Raw genomic sequence first — 16,174 nt, 5'->3', positions numbered from 1 at the left:
CTGGCTTACACTGCAGAAACAAAATGTGATTGAAATTTACCTAAATACACTGATTTATGTACATATGGCTACATTAATTTAATAAGATTTTAGACATTAAACACATTGTCTTGGCCTAATATATGTCACTGTCAATTTTAAACTTAAATTTTGTACATCTCATATTTTTCGTGCAAATCCTGTATAATTACCATCATGGAAATACAGTTATTTTGTTGCGCGTCTTTAAACGGATATTCCTTTGAAACAATTTTAAAATCACGTGATCTCGAAGAATTTACTAACCGCTTACGGAAAAACGATAGACATGAAAGTAGGACAAATTGACCACCCATGTCAGTCTAAGAAAATACAGAAACAATCATTTGTTTCTCTGTACATGTGTTGAATTCAAGGGAATATTGCACGGCTATCGTAATGTTTACTACTATATTTCAAAATGTGTAGTCTTTTTTTAAGATTTATGTCTATTCATTTGTCTTTATTTTGCACCTTTAAATGACTAGTACATGTACTTAAAAATATTTCTCGTGCACAAACAATTAAAGGTGTTAACATAAAAATGAAACAGATGCTTGTTTAAAATTAGATATTAACTGTATTTATGAATAAACATGTTTGAACATTACCGAAATGGTAATAGAAGTAGGTTATGTATTTTTCAGCTTTGTATTATGTCTGATGTAAGCAACATCAATGTGTTTAAGTTTCGCATACAGATTTTTATCTACATTTAAAAACTACTTATTGCTGTCGTGAAATTTTGACCCTGTGAAAATATATGTTTTACAGTAGAGAAATTTCGAGTTGATAACTAACATATATCCAGCACTAATACTACGCCATAATTCCGTCAATATTTATCATAGAAAGACATTGTGAAGTGATTTTGTGCGTTTCAGATATAATTCATCTACAATAACACACTTTTACCTAATAAAAGTTTAGAAAATACTCAAAACAAAATAGTCAAACTACTGACACTTAATATAAAATATAAGGAATTCAGCTGTACTTCGGCATTGTATCATACACATTAAAATATTTTTTACACAATACTAGTTTATCATTTTCAATATATAATATCAGTTGCTGTTATAAAATGTTTTGAAACACTTCAGTCATTGATACATCACTAGATTTATATGGGACATGTTTTAAAACTTTAAACCTACCAAATATATCATCTTTCATATCGACCGAAGTTTTTGAATACAACAAAGACATACCCGCACAACCCAAACAAAGACAGTTATGCTCAGACTTAATTGTTTTTTCTTAACTTCAATACTGAATATAAAAACTCTTTTCATAGAAAAGGAAGTTAAACTGATTGTAGGAAAATGTGTATTGGGATAGGCCTATATATGTTAGAGAACATATAAATCTTTAATCTTGTAGATTGATAATAGATAAAATGGCAGCTAAGGGTAGTGACATTGCATCGGATGAAATAATAGACACCAAATGTTGTGTATGTGCTGAGAAAAAAATAACGCGACAAGCTGAAAAATATTGTGTAGAATGTCAGGACTATTACTGTATACCATGTACAGACACGCACAAAACGTTTCCGTTAATGAGAGGACACAAATTGTTAGATAAATCTGATTTCAGTACACGTGGTTTACAGTCATTGTTACCATGTTTCCCAACAGAAAGATGCCATATTCATAAAGCCAAACTGTTGGACATGTTCTGCAAGAACCATGACGAGGTTGTCTGTGCTACATGTGTAGCTATAAATCACAGGTAAATACTTTTAGATTTAGCTATTAATCACAGGTAAACACTTTAATCACAGGAAAATACTTCTTAGTCCAGTAGAACTTGGACTGAACCTTGCAATAGGGTATATACAAGGTATTTTTGCAGTTTCCTGTTCTTTAGACTTCAGTTAATGAGAATCCACCGGATGACATTTTGTCATCTTTGGGGAAAATATTTTATTTAAGAAAATTAAAAATGGCCGCCATCGTCGAATTTCAATGTTGTTCTTCTTGAAAAAAAATGATGAGAAACTTTGTAGCGGGGTTTATCTAAGGTTCTATTAATTTTTGTTGGTCATTAGATGGAGCATTTATAGTATCTCATGACTTTCGCAAGATCCTTGGGCATTTTTCTATTTATAGAATCCAAAATGGCTGCCATAAGAATCATATGATAGCCTCTTTTTCATACTGTATTTCAGTTGATTGCTTAGTAACTTATAAAGGTGTTGTTATTTGCAATATCATTTTCGTAGAAATAACAAACTACTCAGAGAAAAGAAACACAATTAATACGTCACAAACAGATAGGTACAGCAGCAACTGTGGCAGCATTATCATCATCAACAACAACAACAACTTTTCTAAACTTATAAATGTAAAAAACGAATTGGGAATAGAGAAGCGCAATTTGAATATGCAAGTAATATATCAAAAAACTAAAATTGTTCAAACATTTATACACATGTTTTTGACCTGTTGTTACATCCGTAACACATAAATATTTATCTACGTTACCAAGGTCAAATTACTTGCATTGCGCAGATGATTGAAAATTTACAAACGCTGATTATTGATGTTGAAATTGTAAAAGATCGATATAGGGCAAGCAATTATCTCCATATCATTAGGAGAAATGTAAAGATAAATAATGAGAAAACTGAAATACATTCAGTGTCAGTCCCTAACTAGAATATCGTTCGATTTCTTTTCAATTTTATATAAATCTATCAGTTAGTAAAATTGAAATGGTACAAGGTATGTCTGCAACATGAAGCAGTGTTTCCCCAATGATAATACTGTATTAAATCACCCCCACCCCTTACTGTATTTTACAAAATCAAATTGAACCTAGTCCATGTATCAACCATAACGGGCATCTAAAATACCTAATTCAAGATTTAAGCACTCAAAGAACAATATAAATCTAGAAAGCCCTCCTCAGACAGACAATTCAGCTCCAGTCTTTCTGCATACCGACTGGCTTCTGTATCTATTAATTAAGCTATGTATGCCCTATTTCACTACTCCAGTATACATTTATAATACGGGATACTCACTAAACGAAGAAAACTTTTATTAACTGCCATAATACTTGCGCGTTCATAATGTCACCAGTTACGATTTTTTCCGAGTACCACATGTGATTGATTTTTGAAAGAGTTATGTTATAGATGTATGTTTCTTTTTTTGAAAAAAAAAAACATTTCTAAGAAAAGTAGTAACACTGGATTATGCAAAGCAGGTTGACTTTTCCTATTTTCACTTCATTTTTCGTTTGTGGCATCCATGGGTAACAGCAGCCGGACCGGACTATCATATACATTAAATACAGTTTGTGCATATAAGATAAACATAGTATTATCAATGATATGTGGACAATGACAACACAATTAAAAGCATATTGTAAACGTTAGATATTGTTATTTTCAATTTTACGCTGATCAAGTCCCTTCTACTCTCAGTTAATTTTGAAACATGCTAGTTCGATGGAAAGAAATTACCGCAGAAATAAATAATGATGTGACCTTAATTGAAAGTTACACAGTTATTTTCGGTAAGATTATTATTATTATTACATAAGATACACATAACAAATCTTTTTATGCAATATTTGATACTTTGCAAATATCTTTAAAACTCCCAAAACTACATTTCTTTGTTTAAATTCTATTACGTATATTTAGAAGAACGAGAAATTAGATCATGGAAGGAGTAAAACCTCAAGTTTACTAGACTACATATACTAGTACATGTATGTTGAAATGCAGAAAATACTTAAGATGTTTAATGGATTAATTTTTAAGATATTTTCACATCATATAATATTGCATGGGTCTAGAGTTGGTATACATTTTACTGTCAAACATTAAATTTGTAAGTGGAAAGAACATATGGCTCTGTATCATGTTATGGACCATAATTGATGAATTCAGACTAAAATGGAGTCCCTGCATTTTAAGGATGAATGTGTATATCTCAAGTTACCTAGGTAAGCTATCTTATTTCAAGTTCATCTTTGAAGATATCCTCTTGAAGTAAAACAATTATTAATTCACATTTGTATCGTTTGCATATGATCATTTGATGTACAGACGTACTGGAAGTGAATTGTATGCACATTGCTGATGATGATAATTTAAGTTACCTTTAACTTATACTCATATCTCATCGTTTTAATCAATTTAATCAAAGATTGACTATTCAATTCCACACATTCCCCGAAAGGAGCAACATGCTGACATTAACTGTTATTCGCAAGTTAACAGAAGATGACACCATAGCAATGAATATTAATTTCAACTCAGCATCGTACATTTAAACTGTTATAGAAATTATATTCTGGAAGTACGTTACCAGTTTTCTGTCATAATATATTATTCATTCTTATTTCACACTGATAAAATTAGTCTTTCAAGTTGTTTTAATGCACAATAAATTCATATTTTCAGACTTAATAGTGTGCAAGTTATAAGAAACCATACATAAATGTAAAGGGTATGTCATAGTACAATTCTGGTAAAAATATTACGTTACCGTTACTTATGTAACATTTTTAAAGGACATGACACTCCATGATACTGACTTAAAGAAATGCTTTACTGAAAAAGAAAGGACTATAAATATATATAAGAGAAATCCTACCTATCAAAAGCGCATACACTCAACTATAATTATTATATATCATGTAACAAATGCATAATTGGTAAGGTTTTGAGGTCATTTTCAAAACAAAGTAATGATCTTAATATCATTTCAATAGTTTAACTAAACTTTTTTAACATGTATAACTGTCATCACGTTTTAATTTTTTTTAAATGTTCTGTTACTTGCCTCTTACCAAAATTATTTTTAAAAGGAAGAGAAAAGGTAACAAATCGTGTTATGTATGTCACATGGCTAATTATTAAGAAAGATGTTGACATTTTCAATCTAATTTAAACAATAAAACGCATACTTGCAGGAAATTTAGAAAATGTTACATTGTGTTCACTTTTATATCATTTTACATCATGATAATGTTATCTTGAAATGTAATTTAAATTTTAAAAGATTGTGTTTGTAACGTATTTTCAAGGTTTCCACATAAATGGAACACAACTAAATGTAGTAAAAAGAGTCTTAAACTTAGAAACATTTATATATATTTTGATCAGATTATGACTGAAACATTCTGTGTCAGATCGAACATCTTTAGAATTAAAGTATTGCAAGGAAATTTTTTTGGAACCTATCTGGATATAAATTCTGCAGGTACCTTATAGTGAAAGGTAATTTATCATCAAATAAAGAGTTCTAAAGAAATATAACTATACATTCCTTATACTTTTATAGTCAGCTGAATGTTCGAAATTTCATAGTCATGTTAAATGATTGTTTAAAACATATCTACTCAGGTTAAAATAAAGAATGTATTCGTTTTGTTATTTCCCTAATGAAAATTGGCACTTTTACATGGGGTTCGCCCGCCCGCTTAGCTCAGTAGGGAGAGCGTTGGTCTACGGATCACGGGGTCGCGAGTTCGATCCTCGGGCGGGGCGTATGTTCTCCGTGACGATTTGATAAAAGACATTGTGTCTGAAATCATTCGTCCTCCACCTCTGATAATTCATGTGGGGAAGTTGGCAGTTACTTGCGGAGAACTGGTTTGTACTGGTAAAGAATCCAGGAACACTGGTTAGGTTAACTGCCCGCCGTTACATGACTGAAATACTGTTGAAAAACGGCGTTAAACCCAAAACAAACAAACAAATTTACATGGGGTTCAAGATTTGCTGATAAAAAATTGTCCCCAATGATGACAAGATGTCATCCGACAGTTTCTTGATCAATATCCTAAATGACAGGAAACTGCAATAAAACCTTGTATATACCCTACTGCAAGGTTCGGTCTCTTTTCTCTGTTATTCTACTGGACTATCTAGATTTAGCTATAACTTACAGGTAAACAATTTGAGACTTAGCTATAAATCACAGGTAAATACATTTTTCACAGGTAAATCCTTTTTTAGATTTAGGTATCTTTTAAGGTTGTATAATGTAAAACTAGTAATTGTTGTGAAAGATAAATTCATCAGTATATTAGGGAAGTGATGAATTTTGAAGAAATAATTATTTGCCTAACATTTAACCTAAAATGCTTTAACAGTTGTTTGATCAACCTAGATAATAAAATCAACCTGACTGTATACATAACGTTTGGTTAAGAAAACATGTTTTTACAATGTCATAAAAGACCGCAAATCTTTATTTGTTTTCGGTTGAGCACTGTTTTTTTTCCAACAACATTTCGGCTATGTAAAGGTGGGCAGTTAACCTTACTAATGTTCCTTGATTCTGTACCAGTACTAACCTGTTCTTCACAATTGCCTGTCAACTGCTTCACATGAATCATTGGTGGAAGACGAATGATGTCCGACACAATTTTTTTATCAAATTGTCAAGAACAACATACGCCTTGCCCTGGAATCAAAGTCATGACCCCACCATCCACAGAATTGCATTAGCCCTATTGATCAAGTTGTGGACGGGCTCCAGACAGTACTTAGAAAAATAGAAGAGTTACATCTTTTTTAAAACAAATGTTAATAACTGTTTACTTGATATTACTTAGAAGAACAAATTATTTAAGCACTGTCAACGAGATATCTGTTACACATGATGATTTCTAAAATATAAGTCTTTTAACAGCACTGTGCATTGTCTTAAATATACCATGGAAACAGAACTAACAGAAACTTACCATTTTGTAAAATCTTATATGTTTAATGTTAGTTGTTCTTGTATTACATTTGTTTGAACTTTATATCACCAGTAGTTAGTACAATATTTCTGGCCCCATTGGAAATACACTTTTGAGACATTTTCATGGACATTCATAGATTACTATACACATACTTTCGATTTCATAATAGTTTTTCTACATATCTGGTCTAGAAATAAAATTAAAGTATGCTTCAATGAAGTATTTTAATCATACTATGTAACTGATATAGGGTAAATGATTGGTTCATTAAGTCCGCCCTCTTAGCTCAGTCAGGTGAGCGCAGATCTACGGATCGCGGGGTTGTGAGTTCGATCCCTGGGCGAGGCGTATGTTCTCCGTGACGATTTGATAAAAGACATTGTGTCTGAAATCATTTGTCCTCCACTTCTGATTCATTCATGTGGGGAAGTTGGCAGTAACTTGCGGAGAACAGGTTTGTACTGGTACAGAATACGGGAACACTGATTAGGTTAACTTCCTGCCGTTACATAACTGAAATACTGTTGAAAACCGGCATACAACCCAAAACAAACAAACTTATTTCATTAACCAAGAACCTGTGATATTATTTTGTGATAATATTTGATACCATTATTTAGAATTGTAGATACAATGAACTAGTACTGTGTCTTTAATTATTTGCAATATTCATGTTTCAATTAAGTGCAATTAATGTTTTAGTCAAATACTTTGCTCATAATTTGTAAATATGTGTTTCTAACCTGAACACATATCTACATGTATATCTGATCAAAATACTTCTTAATTATCAACCATTAACACCAATCAACAATGTGATTTAAAGATAAAGCATGAATTTTCGTGTCATAAATTTAGCAGAATCCTGTTATCACAGAAAACACACATTCTAGCATATTATAGGTATCTTAAAGATTGTTCATTTTCTTTCAAACTGTTGAGTTATAGGTTAAAGGGCCATTAGCTATTGAATGTGCATATATATATGCAATATTGTTAAAACACCCCTTGAAAACGATAAAAACAGCAGTTTTATGCAAAGTGTGCATACAAATTATGATGGAAATATATTGGAAATACACTTTTGAGACATTTTCATGGACATTCATAGATTACTATACACATACTTTCGATTTCATAATAGTTTTTCTACATATCTGGTCTAGAAATAAAATTAAAGTATGCTTCAATGAAGTATTTTAATCATACTATGTAACTGATATAGGGTAAATGATTGGTTCATTAAGTCCGCCCTCTTAGCTCAGTCAGGTGAGCGCAGATATACGGATCGCTGGGTTGTGAGTTCGATCCCTGGGCGAGGCGTATGTTCTCCGTGACGATTTGATAAAAGACATTGTGTCTGAAATCATTTGTCCTCCACTTCTGATTCATTCATGTGGGGAAGTTGGCAGTAACTTGCGGAGAACAGGTTTGTACTGGTACAGAATACGGGAACACTGATTAGGTTAACTTCCTGCCGTTACATAACTGAAATACTGTTGAAAACCGGCATACAACCCAAAACAAACAAACTTATTTCATTAACAAAGAACCTGTGATATTATTTTGTGATAATATTTGATACCATTATTTAGAATTGTAGATACAATGAACTAGTACTGTGTCTTTAATTATTTGCAATATTCATGTTTCAATTAAGTGCAATTAATGTTTTAGTCAAATACTTTGCTCATAATTTGTAAATATGTGTTTCTAACCTGAACACATATCTACATGTATATCTGATCAAAATACTTTTTAATTATCAACCATTAACACCAATCAACAATGTGATTTAAAGATAAAGCATGAATTTTCGTGTCATAAATTTAGCAGAATCCTGTTATCACAGAAAACACACATTCTAGCATATTATAGGTATCTTAAAGATTGTTCATTTTCTTTCAAACTGTTGAGTTATAGGTTAAAGGGCCATTAGCTATTGAATGTGCATATATAAATGCAATATTGTTAAAACACCCCTTGAAAACGATAAAAACAGCAGTTTTATGCAAAGTGTGCATACAAATTATGATGGAAATATATTAAGTAACAATAGGTTTGCAGACTAAAAAATAGTATTTATGTATTTATATAGTTAAGTCTTAAGGCATATTGATAATGATGATTCATTATATTTCCAATTTGTAATAAACTTATAAGCAATTCTAATCTTTCATTAATTTTGTATAAAAATATAAAAAGGAAACTCAGTAACATTTACTCTCCTTAAAGGGAATTCCTATAGCTTTTAATGTGCATCTTTCTGCGCAGCCGACACTTTCTATGGAAAACTGAACTGAAGTCAACATTTGTTGAAACATGTTACAGACAATCTTAAATATGAGGAATCTTGAATGAAATAACATTTTTGATAAGTTATATCAGTAATCAGATGTTGATACTGGTTTATGTTGTATTGACAAGTATCATTCCTGAGAGGTATCTTGCTATTTTTGTGGTTGTGTTTTCACATCGCATTTTAGTATAAAGACAGTGTTGTTCATATTATGTAAGATAATTGACTTAGTACTGATAAAACAATATCACCTTTCAGATTATTTAGTATGCAATTATAGAAAGAATTAAGAATTTTTAAAACTTTTTTTAAACTTTTAGCAGACATACATGTAATCAATCTGGGCAGGTTCGCGCAATTTCCGTCCGAACAGGTGTTTGTATTCTAGCGGTCTTAACATAAAATTTAGCCTGGTGACCCATACATTTTTAGCCATTTTTATGCTCACAATACAATTATCTATACACAAGAAAAAAAGGAAAAAATTCTATGAAAGAGTTTTTTTCAAAATTTAAAAAAATATTCTTCACTATGGGTATTTTTCATTGAAAAAAGTTCACAAAAGTAAATATGAAACAATTTTTTTTTTCATTTGTACCCATCATTGTAAGGATAGAGTATTACAAATATGACTATGATATCAAGTAAGTATATGATAAAATCTGTAATAAGAAAAAAAACCGTATAGTGCTGCCTGGATGTATATTTTGGTTGGTATTTATAAAAAAGCAGAAAATTATGAAAATGTTCAAAAATCGCTGGCAGTTTCAGCAACAGTGGGTGTGTTCAAAGCAATTTTTCACAAAAACAAGCCTGGTGACCTATTATTTTTATTTGTTCATTGTTTTCAGCACACATTTTCCTATCATATATATATGAATTTAAAAAGAATCTATGAAAGGAAAAAAATTATCGGAATTCTCTTTAATTAACATCAATGATAACTTATTTTTGCAAAATTCTGGCTTTATAAAAAAATAACCAAAATCAGATGTCAATTTTGAAGTAAACCTAATATATAGAAAAAAATGCACATCGTCTCATCACCACCTACCTAAATCCCAAGTTTGAAGTCAATAAGTTGAATGGTTAATAAGTTATGCTCTGGACAATAAATATAACAATGTTCCCCATGGAACAAAAAGAAGGCGATATTTAACAGAAAACGACGAAGTGAACATAGTTTTAACTTGCATTCAATAAACGAATAAATACCACGGGTCCATTAATACACAAAGAAAAAATGAACATTAACCTCAGTGTGTAAATAGTTCATCTAATGGAACATTTATATTTTAAAATCCCAAATACTACTCGCACTCGCCTTTATTCACTTGCTAGATCATGAGCTTAAATTTGTTTTATCAACATCAAACGAATTATGCGAACTATTGTGACCTTGACATTTGACCTAAGATCTGGATCAAATATCTGCACATTGTCTCCTCGTCACCTACCTATATGCAATGTTTAAAGTAAATACCTGGCATATTATTTAGTTATGCTCTGACCTTGACCTTTTACCTACAGAGCCAGTTCAAGCGCTCTGCACATCGTCTCATCGCCATATACCTACATGCCAAGTTTGAAGTTACTACCTTGAATGGTTAAAAAAATTATATCTTTAATGACTTTGTTCATAAAAATATGATCTGGGCACGAATTTTGACGGACGCACGCACAAACACGCATGCGCAATCACATAATACGTCCCGTTTTCCACAACAGCCATATGAAAATGTGGCCTCTAGAGTGCTAAAATATTTTTCAATAACTTGTCCAAGTTGTATTTGGCCGTGGACACTCCAGTCTTAAACTTAATCTGGATTTCATAGAGACAATAAAATTGCATATGTTTCTTGAAAATAGAAAATGTGGCTTCTGTAATGTAAAGAAGGTTTTTTCTAAGATTTATCCAAGTGACTTTGTCTTTTCAGTTGACCCAGTATCAAACGTGACCTAGATTTCATAAAGACAAACATTCTGGCCAAGTTAAGTGAAGAACATTCTCTAAAGTGTTAATAAAGTTTTTGAATGATTTGACATCTATATTTTAGACCAAGATGACTCAGTTTGCAATCAAACAAACATTCTGACAAAGTTCCATGATGATAAGGTAGAAAACATGACCTCTACAATGTTTTTCTAGGACCTGTCCTATCGTTTTAGTTTCTGATCCTAGATGAACAAGTATCAAACGTGAGATATTTTAATTAGACAAACGTCCAATTCATATATTACCTCTAGAGTGCTTAAAGTTGAGAGGGTGATTCTTCCTGCTCAGGTGAGCTAAAAATGCAGGAAATATAAATATCTTCAAAAATATTGGAAATCTGTCATATAAGAATACAACTGGTTCAAAGCCTTTATATGATAGTTCGCAGGATCTATGATTCACCTTCTTTATTTCAGAACATGTCGAGATATACACTCCATTCCAGACGAAGTTGACAATCTATATGTTCTATCAGCTTCTGACCAAACTAATAAACAACTCCTTGCAGCAAAGAAGGATGTAGAGGATAAAAAGAAAGCCACACAGCAAATCCTCTGTGAGCTAAAGAAACAAAAGAATAAAGCAACTGATTCTATCATAAACTACAGAAAAGAACTGGAGGCTGAGCTCAAGAGACTTGAAACTGAATCACTCAAGGAAGTCGATGCACAGCTTAATAGCTTTGAAAGAGATCTACAGCGTGAGATAAAAGAATCAGCACAACATATAAATGACTTAGAAAAATCTGCTACCGCACTGCAAAAGTCTAATGGAAATAAAGCCCAAGAATTTGTATGTGTCAAAAATGCTCAGAAAAGAATTGTTACAGTTAAAAATTACACAAGCTCCACTAAAATACAAACAGAATTAAAAATAAGTTTTTCAGCCGATATAAAAATAAAAAACAACCTAAAACAATCAAAGACATTAGGACAGGTGTCTACAGCAGAAGCAATTTACAAGCCAAGAACCACAGCATACACAGTGAAACAGCAGAGAGATATTGATATTCAGCAAGAAGGCAAAAGGATATGTAGAATATATGGATCGTGTTTTACTGAGGATGGTTCCTTGCTGCTTGTTGATATTAATAATAACAAGTTGAAATGTCTGAATGGTTCTACAGACACCCTCATAGACCATGTAGACCTGGAGGCAGAACCCGTAACAGTATGTCTAACCAGTCAACTAGAAGCTGCAGTAAGTCTGGCCAACAAAACCATACAGTTTGTATCACTAGGAGACAAGATGGCAACAACAAGGAAGCTGAAGATGGATCATCACTGTTTTGGTTTGGCCTTCAATGATGGGAAATTGTTCATATCTGATCAAAACCAAACAGTTTATATTTATGATAGAAGAGGTACCATGTTACATAAAATTACAAATGACAAATCAGGAAACCCAATTTTCAGTAACAATCAACATATTAGTGTGAGTACAAACAGAGACTGTGTGTATGTGGCTGATGCCAAGAAAGGTGTGATAACTCTAGACATACAGGGAAATTATCTATCAACATTTACTGATCCTGATTTAGTTCAGCCTCGGGGAGTATGTACAGATAAGAGAGGAAACATACTGGTCTGTGGGTATGAATCATCAAATATTGTCCAGATAAGTGAGGATTCAAAAACAAAGTTGGGCAGCATCAAAACAAAACAATATCCATCATCAGTCTGCTTTAATCCTCACCAGAACAAACTAGCTGTAACTCATTTTTACAGCAATACTATAAAAGTCTATGAGTTGGAGTAAGATACATTTATTGCTGCTGACATCACAACAACTAGAAACACTGAATGATCACTTACTTACTTTTGTTGGATTTTTAAAGATATATCAGATCCAAATTCCGAATTTAAAACATGAACAGTTACTTCATATTGTAAATGTAAACAACAAGTTTATGTGTATCAACAGTACTATGTATTAGGTTTAAAATAGTAGAAATTATACATGTAGAGATAATCACTGTATAAATGTGTACAACTAGTAATAAACTAGATCTAGCTGCTTTTTAACTTACAATAATATGTATGTATATGTCTTTTTATATATATTTCAAGAGGACTTTACACATTTGAAGTATATTCTAAAGATAAAATATTTTTTATGAAAGATAGCCATTGGATATATTTAAGTCATACTGACACAATTCAGGTGATATGGTGGCTGTCACGTTTGTGATGCTGTAGTTTCAAGCTTTAATGATGGAGGAAAACCTTAGGTGCCCTCAAAAGTATTAGCTCCAGCATAAGCAGGCTCCTAGGTAGAACCGCTGACCTACAAGCCAGCTGGATGGTTTCCTCACATGTTGCTCTGCGTACACTTTGAATCCAAAGAGTTGATGGCTAAATAGTTCAAAGTCAGCAACTTTAATCACTGTGATTTTCTGATATTTATTAGATTTATTAAAGCATTTTTTAAAGTTTTGATATTCATTACAAACATAATGGAACTTATTGTAAGCAGTCTTATTAACAAGTATAAAATTTTGAAGTTAAGATACTACAAGAACTTCAGGTGGAGTATTGAACAGAATGTAGAAAGATCTGAATTTTCAACAGAAATACAACCAGATGTCTAAGATATTAAGAGTTCAAATTAGCTTTTTATGAAATTGTGTCATTTTGAATTCCCAACAGAGTTTATTCAATAACCTCATTACTTGCAGAACATGCGTTGTTTTTTAATGTGTTTGTTGTATATATCCCTAGCCTCATTAAGAATGATTATGTTTTGTATGCATATGCTGTATATCTTCACTTTGGTTGTGCATAATTATGTGATTATGATAAATATAATGTACTGTATTTATACAAGATAATATAATATGTATGTATATATCTAAAATAAAGCTCTTTCTTCTGTAAAATATATCCAAGTGATGTTTATTTGTTGTTGTCTTTTACTGAGGATATATAAATGCTGCTTTGGAGGCAATACCAGTTTCGTCAATGCATAAAATTTTTAAAATATGACTATATTTAGCTTGAAGAAATAGACAGAAGAAGTTTTATGTTTCTTGGAACATTATAACTGTCAGAATAGCAATTTCATGTATTCAAGTTATGATTTAATTTTAATTTTTACAAGGGACTGCTTCTTATGTGTTTCATCATAAATAACACATTCATTGCTATCAGTATATGCCTAATATAACATACCATATCTTTGCTACATTTGTACAGTCAAACCTGTATAGTTTAAACATATTTTTATTTCTTTCTATAAAGTCACATAGTCAAATACATGTGCAAAATACATTTGTGAAATGTTGGACTGGAAAACAAGCAAGTAAATGCTTATATTAATTCCTTTCAAACCTGTATAAAAAGACCATCTTTAGGAGAACAAAATGCAGTCGTTATATAGAGGTGGTTTTTATCCAAAGGTCAAAGTACACTATAATTTTTTTAATCTGAACGAGAACTGCCTGAAGGATAATTCAACAGATAGACTCAAACGGCTGAATACATATGTGACACTCTAAATTGACAAAAGATCGTCACCGTTTACATTAATACATATCCTAAACTGGGCATGGAACAAAATGCATTGATTATCCAGTAAAATGCTATTTGTTAGCATCTTGAAAAAAAAACATATTCATGGAGAAGTCTTTGGACATCTTGTGCATTTTTAAAAACTTTTGCAGGGCAATTGCATGTTGTTGTTTTTTGACAGCACAGAAAATGACATGAGAGGACATTAAACTTTTCTGGGAAGAAGCAAACAAGAGGGTCATGATGACCCTGGATCACTCACCTGAGTAATATGAGCTATATGTTTCAAATGTCAAACTGATGCTAAAATATTAAGAAAGTCAGTAGGTCACATAAATGGTCAATGAAATTCAGTTTTACGATTGGTGTGCAAAACTGTGTACGTAATCCAAATTTAAAGGCTGTATCTTAAAAAACTAGAAAGTAGGTCAGCAGGTCAAGGTCACAGTCAAGTGACATCATATTACTTGGGGTCATCAGGTAATTATAATTAAACAGTCTTGGAAATAGGATCAGATAATTTTTTAAGTATTTTTCCCATATAACTCATATAATAACTAAGTGACCCCGGGGCAGGGCCTCTTTTAACCCAAGGGGCATAATTTGAACAATTTTGGTAGAGGACTACTAGGCAATGCATCAAACTAAATATCAAAAGCCTAGGTTGTGTGGCTTTAGACAAGAAGATTTTTTAAGGGTTTTTTCCTATATAAGTCTATATAATACTTGGGACCCCCAGGGCAGGGCCTCTTTTCACCAAAAGGGTACATTTTGAACAATTTTGGTTGAGAACCATAAGACAATACTACAAACCAAATACCAAAGGCCTAAGTCTTGTGGTTTCAGACAAAAAGATTTTTAAACTTTTTTTCCAATATAAGTCTATGTTAAACTTGGGACCCCCGGGGCGGGGCCAATTATTTCACCCTAGGTGGATAATTTGAACATTCTTGGTAGAGGACCACTAGATGATGCAACACACCAGATATCAAAGCCCTAAGCCCTGTGGTTTTGGATAAGAAGATTTTTTAAGTTTTTCCTTTCGGTTGCCTTGGCAACCAGAGTTCTGCATGGAATTCAATTCTTTGTAAAATTTTGAAAGGGGGCCACCCAAGGATCATTCCTGTGAAGTTTAGTGTAATTCTGCCTAGTGGTTTTCAAGAATAAGATTGTTTTAGAAAATGTTGATGGACACAGGACGGACGACACATGACGGACGGCGGACACTGAGCGGTCACAAAAGCTCACCATGAGCCTTTGGCTCAGGTGAGCTAAAAATGAAGTACACAAGCTAAAATCTAAAGACATATTCATATATAATTCTACATGTAGGGGTAACCCTCTCTAGAAATATGCTCAAATACTTTTTTTGCTAAGTGGAAATCAGTTTTAGCTCATTCTTAGTGTGAAAATATCTTGGGCTGAGCACAACATGTTAACTTTATCTACGGAAAATTATTTGCAGATGGAAAAAGTCTAATTCCACAGGGGTCAGCAACTGAACAAGGGTATATGGAGATTTTTTGAACCTCAACAAACCCTTACAGCCCATCTGAATGTTGTCAATTCTTAACGTTAGGCATATAAGTGTGTGTTAGATACTTCTGTAATTCTGTTGCCAAAGAATGCAACAGC

General features: G+C 32.2%; 2 protein-coding genes across 2 annotated transcripts in view; one reads left to right on the top strand and one right to left on the bottom strand.

The window, feature by feature from the left end:
- Positions 1 to 16,174, bottom strand: part of LOC123539316 (uncharacterized) — a 98,537-nt gene that overhangs the window by 17,399 nt on the left and 64,964 nt on the right. The window lies entirely within an intron of this gene.
- On the top strand, positions 1,207 to 13,911 carry LOC123539327 (uncharacterized). The gene is made up of 2 exons (XM_053546827.1): positions 1,207 to 1,752; positions 11,447 to 13,911. The coding sequence occupies exons 1-2, from the start codon at positions 1,418 to 1,420 to the stop codon at positions 12,786 to 12,788; spliced, it is 1,677 nt and encodes a 558-aa protein (XP_053402802.1). The 5' UTR covers positions 1,207 to 1,417; the 3' UTR covers positions 12,789 to 13,911.

This window comes from Mercenaria mercenaria, chromosome 1 (assembly GCF_021730395.1).
Source record: "Mercenaria mercenaria strain notata chromosome 1, MADL_Memer_1, whole genome shotgun sequence".
NCBI classification, from domain to species: Eukaryota; Metazoa; Mollusca; class Bivalvia; order Venerida; family Veneridae; genus Mercenaria; species Mercenaria mercenaria.
This window is presented reverse-complemented; position numbering and strand designations above follow the sequence as displayed.